The 27,300-nt window shown below is 35.5% G+C and overlaps 1 protein-coding gene across 2 annotated transcripts in view; it reads left to right on the top strand.

Moving 5' to 3' along the window:
- CSMD3 (CUB and Sushi multiple domains 3) overlaps window positions 1–27,300 on the top strand; it is a 1,267,615-nt gene that overhangs the window by 564,969 nt on the left and 675,346 nt on the right. For both annotated transcript variants that reach the window (XM_062189471.1, XM_062189472.1), the window contains one exon: window positions 22,795–22,916. In XM_062189471.1, the coding sequence (XP_062045455.1) occupies window positions 22,795–22,916 (122 nt within the window). The remainder of the gene's footprint in view (window positions 1–22,794; window positions 22,917–27,300) is intronic.

The following is a 27,300-nucleotide window of genomic DNA, read 5'->3' on the forward strand; positions in this document are numbered from 1 at the left end:
CATGTTGGAGTATTCTCTTCTTCTTTTTTTTTTTCTTAGATTTATTTTATTTATTTGAAAGTCAGAATTACATACAGAGAGGTAGAGACAGAGAGAGAGGTCTTCCATCCGATGGTTCACTCCCCAGTTGGCCACAATGGCTGGAGCTGAGCCAATCCAAAGCCAGGAGCCAGGAGCTTCCTCAAGGTCTCCCACACTGGTGCAGGGGCCCGAGAACTTGGGCCGTCTTCCACTGCTTTCCCAGGCCATAGCAGAGAGCTGGATGTGAAGTGGAGCAGCCAGGACTAGAACTAGCGCCCATATGGGATTCCGGTGCTTCAGACCAGGGCATTAACCCACTGTGCCACAGTGCCGGCCCCTATTCTCTTCTTTTTAATTCTATCCATTATTACTACCAGACACTTGATCCTATTTATATGATCACTTTAACAATTATTCCTATCTATATGTTCACTTTAACACTTAACATGTTAACTTTAACACTTAATATGGCATTTTTACTACCCAGATGAATGGTATTTGGGGCCTCATGAAAAGTTTTTAAATTTTACCCTTAGAAGTAAGTCCATAGGAATGTATGAAGAACTATACAACTTTATAGTTACAAACTTCATACACTTCATAATTACAACTTAGGAGCATTGTGATTCTTCCCATGGTGCCCACCCTCCCACCCATACTCCCACTCTTCTTTCTCCTCCCTCTCTTATTCCCACTCTTATTTTTTACTGAGATCTATGATATTTTGTTTAAAATCATCCATCAATATTACCATCTTTAAGCACTAAAAATTATGTGCCTAGTATCCTTGATACTATTTGTCTGTAGGTTTTATTAGGAATTATATATTTATGAAGCTATTTAACATTGGAAGATTACTTCAAATACGATTGTAGTGTTTGGGCACAGTGATTTATATTTAAAATATTTGTTTATAGATAACAAATTATTTCATTGGCAAATATGAAGGGTTGTCAATAAGTTCATGGAAATGTATAATATGAGAAAGCTACCCATATAGTTCAGATTTTTCTCTAAGGTAAACTTATCTTAAATTCTATTTTCCATGCAGTTTTTAAATTATTGTAATGGGAACGATAGGAAATACTTATTTTAGATTTTAAATCTCCATCTTATTGTTATAAATATGTGACTAAAAGTAAACCACTCAAACACTGCCCTGATAGAGATTCTAAATAATCACAGCTGAAACCTACCTGATAACAGAAGTAAAATTGCTTACTACATCTACTTGTTAATCCTGTTATGTTGTATTTAAAGTTACAGAGCATTCTCTCTCTTGTACACTCTCTCTATGCTTGTCTTATTTCTCTTAGTAAAGGAAAGGCCCAAGTTCTTGGGTCCCTGCACCCCTGTGGGAGACCCAGAAGGAGCTCCTGGCTCCTGGCATCCGTGCAGCTCTGGTCCTTGTGGTCAACTGGGGAGTGAACAAATGGATGGAAGTCCTCTTTCTCTCTGCCTCTCCTTCTCTCTTTCACTGTAACTCTTTCAAATAAATAAATAAATAAATCTTTAAAAAAAATAAACACTTGATATATTTATGTGTGTGTGTGTGTGTATGTGGCATAGGGGAGAAATTTAAATTGCAATATGTTAAATGTGAATTTTACATCTTAGTTATCCAAAGAAATAAATTATAATGTTACATCCCTTATGTCTTAGAAATTGTAAGAGACAGGGGCAGCAGGCATTTGCCGCAGCAGTTAAGATGCCAGTGGGACTCCTACATACCACATCAGAATTCCTGGTTGCCTTTGGGCTCTGCTTTCACTTCCAGCTTCCTGTTAGTGTGCATTCTGGGAGGCAGCTGGTGATGGATCAAGTACTTTGTCCTTTTCTCCCATGTGGAAGACCTGGATGGAGGTTCAGGTCTCTGGCTTTGGCCTGACACAACCTTGGTTTTTGTGAGTATCTGGGAGAGTTAACCAGCAGATGTGAGATTCACCCTCTCTTTCTCTGCCTGTGTGTGTGTCAAATAAAATTAAATAAATAAAATTTAGAAATTCTGAGGAAGCATACATGAACTGGGTGCTCCTTTTGTCCCTTATCTCTTCTGACTCCTCCTTTCTACAGTCCTTTCCCCAAAATAAACACTTAAATAAGACTAGAGATGGGGCAAAAAGATATAATTAGGATATTGTCTTTAAACAATATTTATTGAGCATATATTAAGGTCACATAATAGGGAAAATGATTTTTAATTCTTTAGTATGTTTTTAAAACAACAACAACAAAAACTGCCTAAAGTTTGAAAGAGGATTTTAATGGATTTAACAGCTTTTCTCTAGAAATCCCAGGTATTTCAGGAAATTGAGGATTGTCTTGAATTCAGGAGGCCCTGCAAGTAGCATTTGTTTATCTTGAGTAGCATCAGCTCACAACATCTTTGCCCTACAATGTAAAACCAGTTCATGAAACATAATTTTACTTGGAATTGTTTCTGGCTTCATGATGAAATTTTGTCTATTATAGCTTAGAAAAAAAAAAAGTGATGGTATGTGTGTTTCTAAAACGACCATCCTTATATCAGTGTCTTTTCCTCTCTGTGCCAGATACTTATAGCAAAGACATTATCATCACCTCTAAAAGAAGTGCTGGATTCACTGAAAGAACTCATCTATCTTAGATAATGGCAATTTAACCACATGGTAAAATACTGTTGTCACTTGATATATTCTGATGGGAAGAATGTCACTAAAGTTTTATTTTTCCCATGAATTTTAATGGGAAAATAAAACATTAGTGCCAAAACTGACTGCAGTATACATCTATGACACTATAAAATTTGTGCATTTAAAATTGACAAGTATTTTCTTGTGTATTTTTAAAAACGGTACTCATTTCATATATATTACACAATTAAAAATACATTCTGAAGACATTTGTTAGTAGTGATGGTCTGGTTACTTGTCAGGGCATATCAGAATCAGAAGATAAGAGTCTTACATGGGGAACACTTAAGGCCAATTCTAAGGTTTTCTATCCTGACTTCTCTTTAAATATATTCTCTTGCAAGTCTTTCTAGAGGTGAGAAGGGAGTAGTCCAGTAAATCTCAGTTCATTGATGTATTATAGTCTAAAATCACTTATTAAAATATTGTTGATAAAGACCTTATTCCTATAATTAATTTTTAGATATAAATCTCCATTTTTTTCATTTGAGGAATTAAATTTTTTTGTTGTGCAGGACCAACATAACCAAAACACAAATTCAATTCACCTGTTTATAAGTCAGCATGAATGTTTCCCAGGCAAAGATGAAATCATTGAATAAGGTTTGCCAGGTTCAAGTTAAATGCAATAAGACAAAAGGCCATCATTTCCATACCTATTGCCTGGAAATACTTGGGCAGGATGAGTTCTACAAATAGAGTGACACTAGGATGGTCTCTGAGTCACCTCATTTGAGAAAGTCTAAACTTCCTCTTTTCAAGTCCCTTGGTGTTTCTCAAGCGTAGCAAGCAGGTCTTTTTGTCTTTAATGATTTGGAAGAATGCCAGTTCATCTCTCCTTGGACTTGGCTATTGAAAGGAGAGTGTGGAGGCTTAGTGCCATCTGAGACCAGAGGAAATGAATGAATGGCACAGCGGAATATCACCAAGGTAATGATGGTATCTTATTGCACTCTAAATCTATTATTTGGGACAAAAATAAAGCATGGGATTTTCCTGGCATGTCATTTACAAGAATTAGAAGGAAAATATGAAAAATATAGGGGCAGTGAGGGGAAAGTTTTAGAAAGAAACCCAGGGTGCACTTTCCTTTTTCCATTAAAGAATACAATATTGGAACCAGAGATTTTGTTTCATTTTTCAACAAAAAACATTTCTTATGTATTTAACTTTCTAAAAACATTCAGGAAGATTAATTTTTATTAATTGGTTGTCTTAAATACAGGATTCTATTGAGGGAAAAAATATGTCCAAGTCCTGTTGTATACTCTATAAATTCTCTTGGCATAACCATACCATTCACTGCTATGGTGACAAATTTAGTAAAAATGTGCCTCATCAAATCTCATCTATATCTTGTTTCCTGCTCTGTTGCTTTTCCAACTGAAGCACAGGATGCCTGTGAACTTGCTTGGCCTTTATATGGAAAGTAACACAAACCACATTGGTGCCAATATGTTATGAATCAATTTTTGACCTACAAAGAGATAGGAACAAATGAGTAAATACATCTGTATTTCTTCTGCTTTTCTGAGAATCATTTTGTCATAAGTTTCCATAGGATCAAATATGTTACCCAACATTGTAGTGAATTCAACAACAGATTGGCTTTCCTGAATTCCTGATCTGTTTTCCTCCCACCTGTTTCTCATTTCTGCTCCTCGAGACGGTATTACCAATAAAACTTCTCACATGTAAGCCTTTGTCTGAGGCATAGTTTCCAGATAGTATGCCTAAACTAGGTAATTTTGTGGGATCCCATTGGCACTGCTTTGGCTTTCAGTCTACATTAGACAGTTCCAATCAATCCTCACTTAACCTCTTGCTTGGGATTGGATAATTATATTACCCATGTTTAAAGAATATTTGGGACTTTGTATCTTTAGGGAATAATCAAGGATAGCAAACCTCTCTATCTCATTATTCCTTGTTTCTGTATTTGTATACAATTCCAAAGAGTATTCAGATGATTCCCCTAATCTACATGAGCATTGTTTTTTTTTTTTAATCTCAAGAAAATGGTAAAGTTACTAATGTTTTTCTAGAGAATGGATGTGGAAGGCATTCTCTTCCAAGATTTATAATTATTGTAATTTTTTGTTGTTTTTGTTTCTCTTCTGTGGTTACGTTTGTGGATGGGGGAAATGGCAGCTGTTGAAATGATTTGCTGTGGTTTACAGCAGGAGGCAAATGTGTTATGCCAGGAAGACATTATGTAAACATTTTTCACTAATAGGATTTCATTACCAGGTGTAATACTAACTGTTTGAATTGATTTATGGACTAAATAAGTGTGACTTGTGTCTTTTTGGTGATGGAATAAATGCTGTGAGATATTCATGACAACCTTGAGTTCCTGGATAGTGCAAGCAACTTTTCTGCATAAAGACTTTGATCAAGCAGTTGATTAAGTAATCAGCTATTCATTATTTGCAGGCCACATGATCTTTAAAATTTAATTAAATGTGATTTTTCAGACCATAAAAATAATACACAAAAATAAAGACAGGATTATGCATTGCATATTTATAAAGCTTTGGCCTTCAAGCACCAGGGTATTAAAAATGTGACTATTATTTGTATAAATGGCATATTGATAAACATTTTCATGTATTCACACATGAAAAAAGTCATACTATATAGTAGTAGAATAATATTTATATTAGTATATACACATGCATACAAGTATAAGCTACAATGCCTACCATATTTTTAAAATATTTATTTATTTATTTGAAAGTCAGAGTTAGACAAAGAGAGAGGGAGAGGCAGAGAGAGAGAGACAGAGAGAGAGAGATGTCTTCCATCCCCTAGTTCACTTCCTAACTGACGACAATGACCAGAGTTTAGCCAATCCAAAGCCAGGAGACAGGAGCTTCCTCCAGGTCTCCTAAGTGGATACAGGGGCCCAAGGACCTCAGCCATCTTCCACCACTTTTCCAGGCCATAGCAAAGAGCCAGATCAGAAGTGGAGCAGCCGGGACTCGAACTGGCACCCATATGGGATGCCGACACCGCAGGTTGTGGCTTTACCCACTACTCCATAGCACCGGCCGTGCCCACCATATATTTTTTTTGTTAATACTCCGATAATATTACCTCAAAGAAAACTGTATTATAGGGGTCCAGCGCCATGACTCACTTGGTTAATCCTCCACCTGTGGCGCCAGCATCCCATATGGATGCTGGGTTCTGGTCCCGGTTGCTCCTCTTCCAGTCCAGCTCTCTGCTGTGGCTTGGGAAGGCAGTGGAGGATGGTCCAAGTGCTTGGGCCCTGCACCCACAAGGGAGACCCAGAGGAAGAACCTGGCTCCTGACTTCAGATTGGCGCAGCACACCAGCTGTGGCAGCCATTTGGGGGGTGAACCAACGGAAGGAAGTCCTTTCTCTCTGTCTTTCTCTCTCACTGTCTACTCACTGTCTAACTCTGCCTGTCAAAATAGAAAAGAAAAAAAACTGGATTGTAACAAGGTAAGGGCAGACTCATGATGGCACATCTGATTAAGCTGGCAGTGGCATCTCATATGAGTACCGGTATAACTACTCCACTTCTATAAATTTTTATTATTATATATTTTATTTGAAAGGCAGTTACAGGGAGAGGGAGAGACAGAGACACAGAGAGGTTTTCCATCTGCTGTTTCGCTCTCCAAATGGCTGCAATGGCCAGAGCTGGGCCTAACTAAAGCCAAGAGCATCTTTCAGTCTCCCATGTGGGTACAGGGGCAAAAATATTTAGTCCACCTTCTGTTGCTTTCCCAGGCCACTAGCAGAGCTGGATTAGTAGTGTAGTAACTGGGACTTTAACCAGTGCTCATATGAGATACCCATATGGGATTCCATATGGGATGGGCAACTTAAACCACTAAGCCTCAGTGCTGGTCAAAAATCTCTCCTGATATGCAGATGACATTATTCTTTGACTCTCCAAAAAGTCCAAAAGTGAAATTTGTTGAACATCCCAAGAAGCTATTGCCATGATCTTTGCAGTCTACTTTTACATTGAGGGGACCACTTCCATCTTTTGGTAGCCACTGCTGTTATTATGTGTTGTCTTCAGGATTTAATTGGTAAAGTCACATTTCTTCTCCTGTTACCATTCTTAAAATGAATTTCTTCAGAATCTTGATCCTACTTGTTTACAATTTCCATTCAAATCTCTGGTCTTTGTCTGCAGCTTTTCTGAGCACAACAGTTTGACACTGGGCAGAAATTATGCATAGCTGAGAATAAAATTTGCTCAATTTTAATTTTTTGGTCATAATTATGTAAGCTGAGCCAGTTGAGATACCTATGGTTTTTGGTTGTCTCCACTGTTAGTTGTTTCTCTTCTTAAGTTAGGACATATACAATATTAATTTTTTCCTCATACATTTTTTAAAGATTTATTTATTTATTTGAGAGGTAGAGTTATAGACAGTGAGAGGGAGAAACAGAGAAAGGTCTTCCTTCCATTGGTTCACTCCCCAGATGGCTGCAATGGCTGGAGCTGCACCGATCTGAAGCCAGGAGCCAGGTGCTTCTTCACAGTCTCCCACGTGGGTGCAGGGGCCCAAGGACTTGAGCCATCTTCTACTGCTTTCCCAGGCCATAGCAGAGAGTTGGATTGGAAGAGGGGCAGCCGGGACTCAAACCGGGATGGGATGCCAATGTCACAGGCAGAGTATTAACCTACTTTGCTGCTGCACTGGCCCCTTTTCCTCACACATTGTATTGAGTGGTCTGCTGCTTGCACTTCATCTTCAACACTGATAATTTTTAGTGTGCACTGATGATTTTTACTGTGTTGTCCCCTTAACCTTTCATAAAAAAATAGAGAGTTCACTTTTCTTCCTCAAGCTCTACCATCCATTTGATGTTTGTTCATGCTTTAATTTTGACAGAATTTGTGTTGCTCTGATTGGGGAATCCCTCAAATTGATGTCTTATTTATTTTAGTGCCTCAGACTAGATCCTGTTTGAGCATGTTATAACAAGTTAGTATGAGTTTATTTTGGTGCAAAGCAAATTGGAAATTCATGTGGAGTTTTTTCATAAGATACATTTCTCATAAAATTTTTAAAGATACTTTCTATGCATGGACTTCAATTTTTTGTACTAAAATAAGCATTTTAAAATCCATTTTTATAAAGTATTCTTGTATTTTCAAATGGTATTTTTTAAAGATTTATTTATTTATTTGAAAGAGTTACAGAGAGAGGAGAGGGAGGGAGGGAGGGAGAGAGAGAGAGAGAGAGAGAGAGAGAGAGAGAGAGAGAGGTCTTCCATCCAATGGTTCACTCCCCAATTGGCCGCAACGGCTAGAGCTGCACCGATTCGAAGCTAGGAGCCAGGAGCCAGGAGCTTCTTCCACGTCTCCCACGTGGCTGCAGGGACTTGGGCCATCCTCTACTGCTTTCCCAGGCCATAGCAGAGAGCTGGATCAGAAGTGGAGCAGCCGGGACTTGAGCAGGCACCCATATGGGATGCCTGTGCCTCAGGCCTGGGTGTTAAGCTGCTGTGTCACAGTGCCAGCCCCTCAAATATTATTGCAAAAGGATTTTTGAAGCTACTCTTAATGTTTATTCTGAATCAGCCTCAGAGGGAAAAAGTAATCAAAAATCACAGAACACTGACATTTGGAATGTATTGAAGTTATATCTTTCTGATTTACTTGAATGCTGCTTCCTATTTAAGAAATATGAAAACTAGGGATTCTTCTAAAATATTTAGGAACAATTATTTTAATATCTTACAGTATTCATCTTATAATGACTACATAGCTGAAATCATTCATCATTGATTTATTTTTTCCTAGGTAACTTAAAAACCCAGACATAATGAAACTCTTCCTTCAATGTTGACTAGACAATTTTTTTTTTAATCAATTGTGCTTACCAGTAAAAAATTTGCTCCCTCAATCATATGCTCATGAAGGAACACTGAAAATACCAATGTATTTCTTTGCATGAACTCTAAAATTAAATGTATATGGATACTCAAAGCAATTGAGAAGAAAGCAACAAGGCAGAAAAGAGCACCAATGTCATTGTGGTTATATAGCAATTTTTATGCACTGTGATTTTAATAGTTTAGAGTCTGCCCTCAGATAGAGATGGTTTGAATCTCCAACCTATTAGAAGGGAACACGAGTTTAGGAGGAGTTATAGCAAGAATGATGTAAATAAATTTCAAGTGCATGACAGTTTTTCCCATGACCAATCAAATAAAATTATCTTAAATATTTTCTTATATTATGTGATTGAATTTAGTTCCTTATTTTTATCATGACCATACAGCTAAGTTCATACATAGTGTATTAAAATTTTTTTCATAAGGCTTTTTTCTTCCTGTGCACATACTAAAGACATTCATTTTGTTCCTTGGCTTCTCATATCTCTCCCAGTTTGGTATCTCAATCAGGACTGCATTTCCCATGGGGGTCATTCATTCAATAAACACTTATTGATTGCCTAAATGACAAATCAAGGAGCAAGCAGTAATAAGATGTGTTAATTGTCCTCAAGGGGCTCACAGTATACTGAGAAAAAAATACAATAGAAGAAAGTAACATAATAGTTTATAATAAGGTAGCTTAAAAGACAGGCAAAATGGAACACAGGGAGGATTACTGTACTCAGAATGGACTGAGATTGGATTTGTCAGGGGAAACTTCCCCAAGGCATTACAAAATTAAGTAACATAAGCATTGCAACTAATCATTATGTTCATTTTTATAACAGATGGAGCTCACGGAAATTGAATAACTCATTGGGGTCACAGAGCTAGTAAGTACAGAAGAAGGCATTCAAGGATATATTCTAGTCCTAGTGTCAGAGTGCTAGTCTCTGTGTGTGTGTTTACATTTTTCCTCTATAACTTTCACTCTCTTTGTCATTCTGCCTTCCAAATAACACACATAAACATACACACTCACACACACACACACACACACACTCACACACACATATATTAGATTTATTTATTTATTTTGAAATGTACAGTTATGGGGGCGGGGGGGAGAGAAAGGTCTTCCATCCGCTGGTTCACTCCCCAAATGGCTACAATGGTTGGAGCTGGGCTGATCCGAAACCAGGAGCCAGGAGCTTCTTCGAGGTCTCCCATGTGGGTGCTTTCCAAGTGCATTAGCAGGGAGCTGGATCAGAAGTGGAGTAGCCAAGACTCCAACTGGCGCCTATATGGGATGCTGGCATTGCAGATGGTAGCTTTACCCAGTAAATAGCTTTACCCCAGTAAATATATTTTTGAAAGAAATGTATAAAACTTATAAAATTTAAATAAAATGTAGAATTATTTTCATAACTGCATACAAATGATAACTTCTTAGTTTTTACAAACTTACTGTGTAAACTATTAACATTTTACAGAACTGAGAGAAGAGTATTTGGGGATACTCTGTACACTCTTTACAACTTTTCTGTGAATCCAAAATTATTCCATGAATATAAACATTTCATTTATTTTCTTTGGAAATATTTATTTTCAAAACACAGAATGACAGAGAAAGGGAGTGAGAGACATAGAGGGAGGGAGGAAGGGAGAGAGAGAGAGAGAGGTTGAGTCCCATTCATTGGTTAATTCCCCAAATGCTGGCAATAGCCAGGGCTCTGGCCAGGATCTCCATCTGGCTTCCCATATGAGTGACAAGGCTCCAAGCAATTAGGCCATCATCTAGTGATTTACTACGCCCATTAGCAGGTAGTTGGATCGAACTGGAGTAGCGGGGACTCCACCTGGCACTTTGATGTGGGATCCTGGTGTTGCAAAGCGTTGTTTGACCCACTGTGACACAGGTCAGCCCCCAAAATTTAATGTTTAAAAAGCACGTTGAAGAGGAGAATAAAATAAATAAATTGGTAAGGGATTTTTATTTGTAGGTTGTTGTTTAAAACTGAATTTGTAAATTAAAAGTACTAAAGGAGTGTACTGTATTTCTGTAACTGAAATATCAACTTGTGGTTATATTCTATAACTATTTCATTGAGATCATCTAATTTTAATTTCACATCAAGATCAATATGTGAATCAACTTTAATATGACAGCTTCATCTTCTCTCTGTAAAGGAACCTAAGGTTTAGAGTCCAAAAATAGCTCATATTTATTTGAGTATTATGTGTTGATATATTTTAAATGATTTGTCAAAATTTATAAAACTGAAGATTTCACAGAAACACTTAGATTCCCATCTTATCTTGAGAAATTATCAGATCTGGTAAAAGTGGCCCAGGGTTCAGATTCGTGTGAATATTTTGAGTAAGTTATCCTTTGTTCTGGACATATGTGTGCCAAATGACCACACAGTCTCTCTTTTTATCTCCAACTCCCATCCCAATTACCAGTTAGGTCAGCCATGTACTATTGAGCATGTAATAACTGATATTGCACTTTTCAATCTTAAATAAATATGAGTTTTTTGTCATTTTGCTTATTTAAAATTTTGAAAGATTTAATTAAGCTAATTTGCCTATCCATCCTGTTAGGCTGAAGTCATTATTTCCTGCAGCTTCACTTATAAAACCTTTTTAGCTTCATGGAAATCCAAATTTTCTGTTTCATCCTAGTTGTTTCCGATAGCAGACAAAGGGTAGATTCACTTTTTTTATTCATCCGATGTCTACGTAATTTGGGACCAATTTTTGTTTTATATTGCTCACAAAATAAGCTTTGTGCTAAGACTTCTCTATTTTCCAGTTACAATTTTTTTCAGAACTTTTTCTTTGGATTGATATAATAATGCCATTCCAGCTGCCAGTCTCCTTGAAATAGGAATGAGTAATAAAAACTCAACAAGGGATCTCAGCAGTTAACATTCTGTGGAATGTTATATTTTGTTCCTTGAGCTAAACAATAATAATTTTTTTTAAAGATTTAATTTATTTATTTGAAAGAGTTACAGAGAGGCAGAGAAGAGAGAGAAGTCTTCCATCCACTGGTTCACTCCCCAAATGGCCATAATGGCCAGTGCTGGGCTGATCCAAAGCCAGGAGCCAGGAGTTTCTTCTGGGTCTCCCATGGAGTTATTGGGACCCAAGGACTTGGGCCATCTTCTACTGTTTTCCCAGGCCATAGCAGACAGCTGGATCAGAAGGGGAGGAGCCAGGACTTGAACTGGTACCCATATGGAATGCTAGTACTTCAGGCAGCAGCTTTACCTGCTATGCCAGAGAACCGGCCCCTCAGGATTAATTTTAAAAAACACTGTTCTTTTGCATAGAGAAATAGAGTTTCCTGTATATCAGTATTTCACATATTCTTAGATTCACTTATCCTCTTCTCAGTAGTCTACCAGTCTGTAAGCAATGCTTCCATTTTTTCTTCTTGTCTTCATTTCTCTTTATAAAGTTCATAGTTACTACTTTAGAAGCATATTATACTTTTTGATCAGGAAAAACTTTTCTTTGAAACCCTATCCTTGTATAGAAGGTTGGTTATTAAACTGAATTCATATTACCAAAAATTTGTTAAGTCTATTAGTATAATTAAAAAGATTGGAAGGCAGGAGATAGTAAACCTACCTAGAAACAGATTTGAGATATTGTTTAAATTACTTAGCAGTGTCATTTCCATACCATGAGCTATAATTTGTCCACACTAATTCCTATCAATTAATGGGAGCATGTTTTTTTAAATTGTAAGAAAATAGTAACAATTCATTTGATTATCCAGGTCTCACATATGGGTGGCAGAAACTCCATTACTTGAGCCATCTCAGTTGCCTCCCAGGTGTGAATTAACTGAAACTGGGTATGGAACCCAGGTATTCCATTGTGGGACATGATTGTCTTAACTGATATCTTAACCACTAGAATAAATGCCGAGCGCCATAGTTCTTTAATACGTAGTACTGATTGAATGAAACAACAAATAATAAATAAATGAAAAGTGTGTTGCTTATTTGTATTGAAACTAAAGATATTTCAAAACAGCATGCTGTCCATTATATATATATATATATATATGTAATTTTTGTCAAGTAAATACATACATAAAAACTAAGTTGCAATTAAAAGATTTTTAAAGTATATTGGAAAATGATAATATTTGAATTTTTCATGTTCATTTCCACTGCTTTTACTCTCTAAAATCCATCTAACATTTGACAGTGGACCAATGAAATTAAATACATATCTGATTAAGTCAACTGCTTTTCTGATATACACAAAGTATCTGTTTAGTTTTGACAAGAAACAAAACAGAAACCAAGAACTGTCTTATCTTATTAAAAATAATATTTTTCAATAAATGTATGCTAAGGATCTACAAAAGATTTGTGGAAAATATATACTATAAAAAAGCTATGCAAGGTTTTCAACCTTTTTTGCACCAAAATAAACTATTTTTATTCAATTTTTCCACAGACTTTTTGAAGCTCCTTATATTTACCAGTTCAGTAACATCTAAAGAATCCTTGAACTACACAACTTTGGATGTTCAGAAGATTCTGATGTTTTCCTATATACAGTATGCTGCTTACTGTCTCTTTCTTCCCTACCCAGAAATCCATTCTGAAATTCTACTCTAAGTTCACGTATCCTAAATTTTCAAGATTCAGCTCTGACATCACCTCCAGGATTTCTTTTTTAAACTCTTGAGTAGAAAAGTGTCCACTGTTTTATGCTTCCAAGACACTTGTTTACCTTTATCTTAGTACTTACAAGCCACTATTACAACGAAGTGTTTATGTTCATTTAATTTTGCATGTCCTTTAAGCATGGGATCTTACTTTATTCATTTTTGCATAGAAACATTCAAAATCAATGTGTAGTACTAAATAGGTACCTCAATAAAATAATTGCTACTAGTTATCATCAAATATTCATTAAACTTTTATCTAAGAAAAAATTATAATTTCAAGTGATAATTAAATTGCCCTGAAGTACTTCATTTATGAATTTCCTTTTTTCTTTACTTTTTAATTAAAACAATTAATTTGTAAGCTTTGCTGGTTTTATTTCTTATATTTAGATATATTTCACTTTATTCATTTATTCATTTAAATTTTTTATAACTTTTTTTACTATTTACTAGTGCCATATGTTAAATCGACTTTTAGACACCAGTAGATGAAAATTTAGTTGCTGACATAATGGAGCTCAGTAGGGAAACGAATAATTAAAATAGAATATTATTGTCATATCAGAAGTACAACCTCCATTTGATATTCTACAGAGTTCCAAAGTCTTCCAGGATTTTCAGTATTTTTTTAGGCCAGTGATTGAGATCTTAATGTGCAATGCTTAATTTTAACTCTAGGTTCCTATGTTCAGGTTTTTTTTTTTAATATTGTGTCAGTTCTACATAAATTCAAGTAGACATTGGCCCTAATTTCATTCAAGCAAACAGAAACACAACTAATCTTGTGGATAATTGGCAAACGATCAGGACCATCTATTTCAAAAGTAGGAAATTACTTGAAACTGAGTATTATAAGTTCTAGTGTATCCAACATTTGTTCTAAATGTTTGCCAGTCATCTTTATGACACACCATCTTCTTAGTTCTTTCTTTTCCTACTTCCTATCTCTCACACTCATTCTCTCCTGAGCAGCCCAAAGAATACTATGCTTTCTATATATTTTGTGCATGGTAATTTATCTCATCCTATACTACTGTCTATATTGTCTGGTTTTCTTACTGGCAAAAATAGATTGTATTGTTTTTTTTTTCTTTTTTATCAAAATTCATTTTTCAGGGTCCAGTGGTGTGGCAGCAGGTTAAGCTGCCTCCTGAAATACCAGTAAGCATATGGACACCGATTTGTGTCTCAGCTGCTCCACTTTCTTGTCTGATCCAGCACACTGCTAATGTGCCTGAGAAAGTAGCAGAAGAAGGCCTTCGTGCTTGGGCCCCTACACCTACATGGGAGACCCAGGTGGAGGTCCAGGCTTCTGGTTTCAGCATTGTGGCCATTTGGGGTGTAAACCAGCAGGTGGAAGATTTCTCTCTCTGTGTGTCTCTCCTTCCATGTCTGTAGCTCTGTCTTTCAAATAAATGAATACATTTTTTTTTTAAATTCAGTCAGTTTTTTCAGATCAATTTTCTTACTGAAGTAATGCCATTTTTGTAATTGCCTTCATATCAGTATGAGCAAGGTGAAAAGCACTACATATAAACCTGACTTTTAAGACTAAGTCAATTTAGAAACAACCATGAACTTGAAAGGGAAAAATACTGCATCCTCTTTTTTTGCTTTGAAAAATCTGAACATTGCATTTTCTTCTTTAATAGGGATTACTTAACATTTGTTGGGTTTAATCAAGTTTATCTGATCCTGTGCAATCTGCTTCCTGCTGATTTTAATTCTGTGCTTTTCATAGCATTTTTGTTTATTTGTTTTCCATTTCTCTGCTTTGAGTTCATTATTATTCCACATTTATATGCTTCCTATCAGTTAAGACTTGGATTAGACTCCCATTCTTCTGCAGATTATATTCAGATATATTTGAAGATTAGTCCTAATTGTTACTCCACATTTGATAGTTTATCAATTTCTCAAAAAAACATGGAGATTAGGATGTCCAATTAAGTATTATGAAACTGAGCCATCTATTGATGATTCCAGATGCTGATTTAAAAGGATGTTGTCATTCACCTTTGGATACTTATATGTGTATATCATGTCCAATTGTCAAGAATCTGAAAATTCTAATTGACTCAGCAAACAGTTTCCATATCTGTTTATTTGTAGTTTAATTACAGTTTGTGATATGTTGGTAAGTAATTCAACATTCTTTCAGATAGTTTTTTTTTTATTTTTTATTTTTTTATTTTTTTATTTTTTTTTTTTTATTTTTGACAGGCAGAGTGGACAGTGAGAGAGAGAGAGAGACAGAGAGAAAGGTCTTCCTTTGCTGTTGGTTCACCCTCTAATGGCCGCTGCGGTAGCGCGCTGCGGCCGGCGCACCGCGCTGTTCCGATGGCAGGAGCCAGGTGCTTATCCTGGTCTCCCATGGGGTGCAGAGCCCAAGCACTTGGGCCATCCTCCACTGCACTCCCTGGCCACAGCAGAGAGCTGGCCTGGAAGAGGGGCAACCGGGACAGGATCGGTGCCCCGACCGGGACTAGAACCCGGTGTGCCGGCGCCGCAAGGCGGAGGATTAGCCTGTTGAGCCACGGCGCCGGCCTCAGATAGTTTTTTTATATAATATATTTTAAAAAAGAAAATAAGAGAAAAATATTGGTATACCAAAATATCCATACTTATAGACATTACTTGGATTTCTATTTTTCTAATTGTTATGGAATAAACCAGCATATAGGATTTCACTTGGCCACGAAAAAGTAAACATAACATTTTGTATGATTTCCCAAACTATTAAGAATTTCCTTGCAGAGCAAGAAGAGAAAATGGACTTGAATATAATCCTTCTAATATTTACCAAGCTTTTAGAGAAAGACTAAAAATCCTTGAATGTTATCCACTTTTATAGCATTTTTTTAGCCTCAGTTGAAAATTAATTTCTGAACCTTTTTTATTTGCTAGGACATTTTTTCTACCTAGATTATTAATTTCTTCACTGAAAGTATTTTATAAGGGCATTTCATGGAAAAAGAGGTTAAAGGATTTTTTTTTTGGTATTTTAATTTTGGAGGGAATTTATTAATACATTAAATTCTCGGTGTCAGATCAAATGCATAATGACAACTAAAACAATTCTCATCAATTCTCATGTTACTGTGCTATTACAACAAAAGAGAACAGATTCAATGTTGTTCATGGATACAGTTCTAAGAATATAGTGAAACTTCCCTTCTTCCCTTTCCCCTTCCCAGCCCATACATGTTCCTTTCTGTCTCTCTCTTTCTTTCCTTCTTATTTTCTTTATAGAGATAAAAATATTTTTAAATGCTTAATGACCCACTAAATAAAGAGTTCAACCAGTCAAAAACATATTTCAGCAAGAGTATAGGCAAGGGTTATAAACAATAATCAAATGAAGGGCTGTCCATTTGCTCATACACTAAATTTTAAAATAATCAGATGATTCAAACTATAGGAGTATATCATTCTTTTTTACCTTCTTGATTTTATTTAAGTTATATAAGTTTCATATATTTCATATATACAGATTTAGGAACATAGTGAGACTTCTCCCCCTACCCTCCCTCCTGCACATGTGCCAACTCTTCTTTCCCCTCCCTCTTGGATTCCCATTCTTAATTTTTACAATGATCTATTTTCATTATACTTAATGATCATGAGGTTAATGCCACACTAAGTAAAAGAGTTCGACAAATAGTTTGAAAAAAAAAAAAGTGTTCTTCAGCAGAAGAGACAAGGACTGTAAACAATCATTGAATCTCAAAATGTCCATTTCACTCCAATACACTGCAATTTAGGAACTCTACTAGTTACCTCAGATCAGGGAAACCATATGGTATCTGTATTTTTAGAACTGGCTTATTTCACTAAAGTATAATGGTTGGCAGTTGCATCCATTTTGTTGCAAAAGACAGGATTTCACTTTTTTTTTTACAGTTGAGTAATAGTCTATATAGTGTATGTATATATATATATATATATATATATATACCATAATTTCTTTATCCAGACAAGAGTTGATGGACATCTTGGTTCATTGTATATCTTAGCTACTGTGAATTGTGCTGCAATGAACATGGGGATACCGATAACTCTTTCATATACTGATTTCTTTTGGTTTGGATATATTCCCAGGAGTGGGATGGCTGGACCATATGGTAGGTCTGTATTCAGATTTACAAGGTATCTCCATACTGTCTTCCACAGTGGTTGCACCAGTTTACATTCCCACCAGATTTGTTGTTTGTTGATTTCTATACATGAGCCATTCTAACTGGAGTGAGATGAAACCTCATTGTGGTTTTGATTAGCATTTCTCTGTTGGCTAGTGATCCTGAGTATTTCCAAGTGTCTGTTAACCATTTGAATTTCTTCTCTTAAAAAATGTCTATTTAAGGCCTTTGCCCATTTCTTCAAAGGATTATCTGTTTTGTTGTTATTGAATTTCTTGAGCTCTTTATATATATTTTAGATGTTAACCCTTTGTCAGTTCCATAGTTTACAAATATTTTCTCCCATTTTGTTGGTGTCTCTTCACTTTCCTGGGTGTTTATTTTGCAGTACAAAAGCTTCTCAGCTTGATGTAATTGGTTTTTAAATTTTGGCTTTGATCACTTGTGCTTCTGGGTTCTTTTCCAAGAAGTCTTTGCCTATTCCAGTGTCTTGTAGAGTTTCCCCCATGTTCTTCGTGATTTGTTGATATATTTAGATCTTTGACCTAATTTGAGTGGATTTTTGTGTAAAGTGTAAGGTAAGGGTTTAGTTTCATATTTCTGCATGTGGAGATCCAGATTTCCCAACATCATTTGTTAAAAAGAGTGTCCTTTCTCCTTGAATTGATTTTATCTCCTTTATCAAAGATAAGTTGGCTGTAGATGCATGGATTAATTTCTGGAGTTTCTGTTATGTTCCATTGGTCTACAAGACTGTCTTTGTGCCAGTACTAGGCTATTTCAATTATAAGTGCTGTGTAGTATGTCTTGAAATCAGGTATTGTGATTTCTCTGGCTCTGTTTTTGTTATATAAGTTTGCTTTAGCTATTCAGGGTATCATGCTTCCACATGAATTTTAGCATAGTTTTCTCTAGATCTGCAAATAGTGTTGTTGGTATTTTGATTGGGATTCCATGAACATGGAAGATTTTCCATTTTCTAATGTATTCTATTTCTTTCTTTAGTGTTTTGTAATTTTCATCATAGAGAAATTTGACATCCTTGGTTAAATTTATTCCAAGGTATTTGATTATTTTTGAAACTATTGTGAATAAGACTGATCCTAAAAGTTCTTTCTCAGCCATGGCGTTGTCTATATATTTAAAGGCTATTGATGTTTCTGTGTTGATTTTATGTCCTGCCACTTTACCGGACTCTTTTATGAGTTCAAATAGTCTTTCAGTGAAGTCTTTTGGATTACCTATATATAGGATCATGTCCTCTGCAAATAAGGATGGCTTGATTTCCTCCTTTCCAATTGTGTCCATTTTATTTATTTTTCTTGCCCAATGGCTCTGGCTAAAACATCCATGACTATATTAAATAGCAATGGTGAGAGTGGGCATCCTTGTCTGGTTCTGGATCATAGAGGGGAATGCTTCCAGCTTTTCCCCATTCAAGAGGATGCTGGCCGTGTGTTTCTTATATATTGCATTGATTGTGTTGAGGAATGATCCTTCTATACTCATTTTGCTTAATGTTTTTTTCATGTATGTTATCAAATGTTTTCTCTGCATCTAATGAAATCATCATATAGTTTTTTGTTCTTCAGTTTGTTAATATGATATATCACATTGATTGACTTGGAAATGTTGAACAATCCCTGCATACCAGGGATAAATTCCATGTGGTCCAGGTGAATGATCTTTCTGACAGATTGTTGGATTCAATTAGCTGGTTTTTTTTTTTTTTTTTTTTTTTTGACAGGCAGAGTTAAACAGTGAGAGAGACAGAGACAAAGGTCTTTCTTTTTCTGTTGGTTCACCCCCCAAATGGCTGCTATGGCCAGCTCGCTGCGCTGATCCGAAGCCAAGAGCCAGATGCTTCCTCCTGGTCTCTCATGCAGGTGCAGGGCCCAAGCACTTGGGCCATCCTCCACTGCCTTCCTGGGCCACAGCAGAGAGCTGGACTGGAAGAGGAGCATCCGGGACAGAATCAGGCATCCTAACCTGTACTAGAACCTGGTGTGCCAGCACCGCAGGTGGAGGATTATCCAAGTGAGCTGCATTGCTGGCCGATTAGCTAATATTTTGTTAAGGATTTTTGTTTCTATGTTCATCAGGGATTTTGGTCTATAATTTTCTATCTCTGTTGCCTCTTTTTCATGTTTAGTTATGAAGGTGATCGAGACCTCATAGAAGCAGTTTGGGAGGATTTCTTCCCTTTTAGTTGTTTTGAATAGCTTGAGAAGAATTGGAATTAGTTCTTTAAATGTCTGGTATAATTCAGCAGTGAAGCTGTCCAGTCCTAGGCTTTTCTTTGGTGTGGGGGAGGGGGGTCTTTAGTACTGATTCAAATTCTGTCTTGGTTATGGGTCTGCTTAGGTTTTCTATATCTTCATGACTCAATTTTTGTAGATTGTGTGTTCTAGGAATCTATCCATTTTTTCTAGGTTTCCTAATTTGTTGCCATACAGCTCTTTGTAGTACTTTCTGATGATTCTTTTTATTTCTGTGGTATCTTTTGTTACATTTATTTTTTTCATCTCTAATGTTATTTATTTGGATCTCTTCCTTCATTTTTTGGTTGCCAATGGTGTATTAACTTTGTTTATTTTTTCAAAAGAACAGCTCTTCATTTCAGTAATGTTTGTATTCTTTGTTTCAATTTTGTGGATTTCTTTAATTTTAATTATTTCTTACATCCTATTTATTTGGGGTTTGGCTTATTGTTGTTTTTCTAGGTCTTTGAGATGCATTGATAGCTCATTTATTTGGTATCTCTCCAGTTTCTTCATGTAGGCACCATTTGCTATAAAATTCCCTCATAACACTGCTTTCTGTTAAGTTTTGATATGATGTTTTGTCATCTTATTTGTTTCCAGAATTTTTTGGATTTGTGTTTTGATTTCTTCTTTGGCCTACTGTTTATTCAAGAGAGTGTTGTTCAGTTTTCATGTGTTTGCATATGACCTAGATATTCTTGAGAGATTCTGCCAGAGAATTGCTCAGAGATGCAGTGTGTCATCTCAGAAAGTTGTACCTACTAACTTCAACCCAATCGCGTTGTGATTGCTTAAAAAATCTTCCTATTACTCTGAAGTTCCTAAATTTTTTATAACTAGATTCTCCGTCAGGTCACTAAGAACTTCTCTAGATGGGTAGTTCAGATAATGTTTTTACGACCACTACAGTGTATTACAGAACCCAGAGTACAGGAATTAGGAATTCTTTTCATCAAAGAAGTGACACATCAACATGGCTTTGGTTAAGTGAGTAAAATCTCTATAGGTAAATGTTGGAAGATATATTTTAGATTGTGAAGCAGCATGAAAAATATAGGAAATTAGATAAGCTGGAGTACATTCACAAAAGAGCAAGAAGTCTAAGTGTATGACTATGTAAAGTAGCAAGACATTGTACTGCAAAAGGAATCTAGGTTTTCACAGGAATAATTTTGTATTCAACAATAGGAAGTTTATAATTTACTCTATAGGAAATATGTTACAAGCTTTTGTGTAACTAAGAACTTAAATCTATATTTTAGAAAGATAAATATAATTAACACTGAGGAGATTGTAGCCTAGAAAATAATTTGTGTAGCTATTATTAGTCTAAGGAAAATTATGAGGAATTACTGGATATTGAGGAGAAAAGAAAGAAAACAGATTGTCAGAGATAAAAACATAGGTCTTGAGGAGTGCTTAAGTATATAGCAAGAAATGTTTTATTAAAGGCTTCCTAAAATCCATCAATGGGCTTAATATATATAGAGAAAAGTAATCTAGGAATCAAGAGACATGCAAAAGTTGGTCATGAAGATTTGAGAGTAATCAATATACAAAAGAAGTTATAGAAATTAATTGAGAGTTCTGCCACTTATGAGTCACATGGGAAAGGGGCCTAAAACAAAGGATATGGCAGAAGGAGGAAAATTAAAATGGCAAACAATCAAGAGAGTTCAATATAATGTAAGAGGAGGCAGAGATTCAAACAAAGATTATTGATACTTTCTGTTAAGGCTGAAAGTCAAGTATGCAGAAAAACAGAGAGATTATTAGATATAACAATTACAGTGTCATCGCTGCCATTGAGAAAGCAATTGCAACACTGAAATCAGAGCAAGGGTTTGACTAAAATTTTTTCGAGAGTGAATGGGGAGAAGGACTGTAGTAGTGAATATGAAGTTATATAGTAAATTGGGGAAAAAGATTGAATACTAAATAATGTTGAAGGAAGAAAAGTATAATCTACTCTTTTCTCCTTATTGTAAGATAGCAACACTTTATTGTTTCAAATGTAGGAATCATACACACTTAAAAAATAAAAGTGACTATTAAATCACTTCAAGATATAACTTCAGGTTTTAGGAAAGTTGTCTGGAATTCGTTTATGCCAAAATATGAACTAAAGAGAGGAAAAATGCTTTTTTAAGCCTGCTTTTAACATACTGGAAAGACATTATTCTAGTGATATGGTGACAAGAGTTGGAAACAGAATAGCTAAGCTCAAATCTTAACTATGCTATTTACTAGCAGAGTGAACTTGGCCACCTCAAACAAACTACTGGGACTTCCATGAACTAATTTTCAATGTAGTGATAATGAAAACTAGGTAAACACTTAAATGAATATGGTATTTATGTTTAAGTGCACATCAGCTAAGAATGCAATGGATTATTTTGATGGATTATAATAGGATAGCATGGGTGGGATTTTATAGAATGGAGCAAAAACAAGTAAATTAAAAGTGATGGCTTAAATCATAAATAATGGCACAAAAGACCTTTGTGATGATAAGAAGAAAGTTGATAAACAGATGCAGCATGATCACTTCCTGTGTTATTAAGTGGAAGAAAAGGATTGCAGAACTGAGGAAATAGTACAACTTTTAACTTTTGTGGGAATTCATTACAATTATTTAAATGCAGCTTTTTTAATAGTCTCAGTTATCTAATTCACAGTTTAAAGAACAGAAAGAATAGTTTTAATATCAATGTTTCCCAACAGTGCTATTGTGAGTTGTAGAGTATGTAATAAGTAGGAATGAAAATACTTTTATATTGCTTAATTAATCCAAGGCTTTACTTCTTTCTTTTTGTAGATTTTTATAAACATAATACTGAATAAATTACGTCTTTCTAAGTATACTGTTTACAATTAGAAGACAATTTATCAAGGCTTACTCTTCTGTTCCTAACTAGTTTTCAGTTAATGTTGAAAATATCCACCATTTGAGTCTCAGTGTGCAAAACTTCTCTAATTTTGATATTTCATATTAGAATATCATATTATTCATTGAAATATAATTGTGTGAATTTGAATTTAAAATTTATTACAAGATATTTTATTGCTATGATTTTACACGTGACATATGTTCATGCTTTAAAATACAATTTCTCTTTCAGTGAAGACATGTGGCTCCAATCTTCAAGGACCAAGTGGAACCTTTACATCACCAAACTTTCCATTCCAGTATGACAGCAATGCACAGTGTGTCTGGGTCATCACAGCAGTGAATACAAATAAGGTAAGGAAAACCATTTGTGGTGAAAAAACAAGCACACAAAAACAAAAGCAAAGGGATATGAGAAAAGTACACAATAGAAAATATATAGTTCAAGCATGATTTTGGCAAAATTTCCTCATAACCCATTTTATAAAACACATTTATGTGAGCAATTTGAAAAAATAAAAATAAGACAGTTCTGCTCCCAGTTACTAAAATATAAAATAAAGAAATTACAATTTTAAAAGTAAATCTTTTCTGAGCTCCATTTTTGAAGGTGGTAAGTATGCATTTCCATTTTTAAAAAGGGCTCTGTGAATAATGGCTTTTCACTTGATATCTTTCTGCTTGATTCCTCATTCAGGTAGAGCATAGTTTTGTGCAGAGCTGACTTTCATTTAATGTTTCTCTCTTGATATAATCACACATCAACTTAGTAGAAATAGCTTGTTTAATGTGTTCCACACTAATATAGGATTCATATTATTGATATTTCAAAAGGTTGAATTGCCTATTTGATTCCTAGACAAATAATATACCTAAATATGTATATTTTCTGCTATATTTCAAACAAAATTAAAATACTGAATTAGTATAAGAGTAGCTGAAAATTTTTCTAGTTTTCTACATCTCTACACCATCCTGCCTGTGCTTGTAAGCTGTGCTTTTATTCCAATAGGAACACTTGAATGAGAACAACCGAAATTCCTCCCTGACTCAGATTGGGTGGTATCGTTTCTGTGTTAGCTGAAACCTTGATGGCAGTGTTCATAAAATTTGGTTAGATTGTGGTTCAAATATTGATTCATAATTTAATGATAACTTGAAGTTATTTGACTTCTCTGAAGTTGTTTTTTTACCTATGAAATGTGAAAAATGATACCAAATATTGCACAATATTGTGAAAAGTATGGTAATGCAGTGTGGTCAGTGGAATTACTGAATACTTGAAATACATAAGATAAAGAATATACTACTTCCCAGGAATGTCTCAATTAAGTTCTTGAAATCTCATCTTAAGAGCAAAAGCGATGGGGCCGGCACCATGGAGCACTGGGTTAATCTTCTACCTGCGTTGCCGGCATCCCATATGGGTGCCAGTTCTAGTCCCGGTTCCTCCTCTTCCAGTCCATCTCTCTGCTATGAATGAATATGCTATGAATGCTAGCAATGAAATATGGCCCAAGTGTTTGGGCCCCTGAGAGACCAGGAAGAAGCACCTGGCTCCTGGCTTCAGATCAACACAGTTCCAGCCATTGCAGCCATTTGCAGAGTGAACCAACAGAAGGAAGAGCTTTCGCTCCGTCTGCCTCTCCTACTGACTGTAACTCTGCCTGTCAAATAAATAAATAAAATATTTTTTAAAAGTAGAGCAGAAGCGTTGATTTAAAAATAAACTCAGTATTCAGTTACATTTGCCTCACTATAGAACCTTTATTTATGAATCAGGAAAAACTAGATGAGAAACTTACTCAGCTCCAAATTTTCTTTGCAAATTGGAAAAATTATGGAATAAACCCCCCCAACTGCATAAAGGAAATCATTTTATCCACCCAATCAATGTTATCCATTCAATTCATTGTAACAAATACATTTTTTTTATGTGCAAGCTCAGTTGTTGAAAAAAATGTAAAATAATGAAGTGCTTGGAAAATAAATTTTGGTTGAATACTTGGCAAAATGCTGGACACTCTTTTTCTGTGCACTTTTCATAAATTATATAATCCTCATAATACCTAAGTTTAAAAGACATCCTAGGAGCAGGTATTGTAGAGCAGTAAGTTATGCCACTCCTGGGGATGCTCATATTCCTTATTTGAGTAGGGGTACTAGATGAAATCCAAGCTTCTCTGCTTTTAATCTGCTAATGTACTGTGGAGACAAGTGATGGCTGGAGCATTGTGACACCTGCCCCCCTCATGGGAGATCTAGATGGTGTTCTGTAACCCTGGCTTCCTTCTGGGTATTGTAAGCATTAAGTTACAATAATTGTTATGGACCAGTTTAAATAAACAGCCCTATCCTGAAGCATGGGCATTTCATATGGGCGCTGGTTCTAGTCCTGGTGACTTCTTTTCCAATCCAGATCTCTGCTATGGCCTGGGAAAGCAATAGAAGATAGCCCAACTCTTTGGGCCCCTGCACCTGTGTGGGAGACCCAAAGAGGCTCCTGGCTCCTGACTTCAGATTGGCACAGCTCTAGCCATTGCGGCCATCTGGGGAGTGAACCAGCAGATGGAAGACCTCTCTCTCTTTCTCTCCCTTTCTGTAACTGTCTTTCAAATAAATAAAATAAATCTAAAAAAATAGCTAAGTATTAAAAATTAAATTAATTTCATTCTTGATATTGCTTTATGCTACCTCCACAAGCTTCTGTTAAAGAAGCTTTCTATTAATTATAACATTTGGATTATAAATATAATTGGGGAGTTTCTTCATAATAGCAAGTTGAAATATTAAAACTGGGACTTCAAACTATCCTGGTGAATTGAATTCTCCTTTCATTAAGTTACACATTCTTCATTAGATACATGTATGAAACGTAGTCCTGAAGTACCAACTGTATCTTTTTATTCTTTGACATTTCCCTTTTATAATTGTTCTTTTCAATTTCAAAAGAAAGACATATATTACTTTCACAGCATGAATATTAATATGTTATACTTCCTGAGTATAAATAAAACTTCAGAAAATCAGAGGAGAAAATTCCAGATTCCCACTTTGTGAGGGAAAGTTCTTGAGAGTAAAGGGAGGAAAAAACTTCACTAAAATATATTTGAAGGGAGCAGTACCTTATTGCATCCACACAACATAGAAGTGTCCATGTCTGTATCTATCTATGTATCTATGTGTCTACTTATCTTTGGCTCATCTGTCTATTTTCAATCTGCTTTTTAAAAATATTTTATTTGTTTATCTGAAAGGCAAAGTTACTGAGAGAGAGGGAGAGACAGAGAAAGAAAAAAAATCTTCCATTTGTGACTCACTCCCCAAATGTCTGCAATGGTTGGGCCATGTTCAAGCCAAAGCCAGGAGCCCAAAATTAATTTGGCTTTCCAACACAGGTAGCAGGGCCCCCAGCACCCAGACCATCATCTTCAGCCTTCCCAGGTACATCGACAGGAGGTGGACCTGAAGCAGGACAGCCAGACCCAAACTGTCTCCCGAATAAGGGATGCAGGTGCCACAGGTGGTAGCCCAAAACACTGCACCTTAATGCTGAAACCTTGTCTGCCTATTTTTTTATCCTTACAATTATGTGTATTCATTCATGATATATGGAAGGATATTAGAAACTAATTTGGACTAAAACGTAAATTCTTATTTGTTTGAACAGAAAAAAATTTCTAATTTTTGTGCTTGATTTTATACCTTGCCATTTAGAAACATATTGTAGCTATTTTTATAATTTGAGTGGAATAATGAATCAAAAATTTGAGGAAAATGTATTTAAGTTATCTGTTAAAATAAAATGACAAAATTTACATCCTTTGCAGCTAATCATAGTTATAATTTAAGAAATAACTGTAAATTTAAATTGTAGTTTAAAGTACAATTTACAGAATCCTTTGCTTTATTTGAGCAAGAGTTTGAAGCCTGTGTCAGTGCTTAATAGCCACATGTTACTAGTGGCTCCCATACTGAACATTTCCCTTATTGTGGAGGATTCCATTAGATTGCTGTGGTCTAGAGAATGAGATGGTAGAAGGTATTGAGGAGAATAAATGCTCCGTTGAAGGTCATTAGGTCATTAGTTCTGGCAAATTTTTTACAAATACTTCAAAAAAGGTGGAAAAAGTAATGTTCTTATTGACTAGCAAACTTGGAGTTTTAAGATTCACAACTGTGAAGTATCATAGAGCATTCAAATGTCTATTTCAAACTTCAGGATCCCTTTCAATCAAATGAGGTGAGTGTGGTTGGCCCTCTTTTATATTCTGTACAATCTTTCCTACAGTATTGTTGAATCCACTTTATTTCACTTAAGCATAACTCTTCTACAAGAATGACTAAAAATATCCTAAACTGATTATTCTAATTTCGGCTTGAAGTCACAATAATGCTAATCTCTTCGTGTGTCCAGTGGGATTTAGGCTTGAGTGTCTCCCTTTAATTTTGGTCCTGATAATTGGAAACCTGTCTTGTTTCTTGTCTGTGGGTATTTTCTATGGGTATTATCTTCAGTTTGTGAGGCTGGAATCTTCCTTTGTCATTGATAACTCCTTTTTGAGAGATTGGAACATCTTTTCTGATTCACAGTCTCCTGTGTGGAACTCTGCAGTACAACAAAATAGCTTCTCTGAATGAAGTAGGTGCTTGCTGGCTGATCACCTCATCATTCTGTTGATCCTGAAACAACTTTCTCCAAATAATTTCCCTTTTGGCATTATTACCATCTTCTTCC

This window comes from Lepus europaeus, chromosome 4 (assembly GCF_033115175.1).
Source record: "Lepus europaeus isolate LE1 chromosome 4, mLepTim1.pri, whole genome shotgun sequence".
In the NCBI taxonomy this organism is placed as follows: Eukaryota; Metazoa; Chordata; class Mammalia; order Lagomorpha; family Leporidae; genus Lepus; species Lepus europaeus.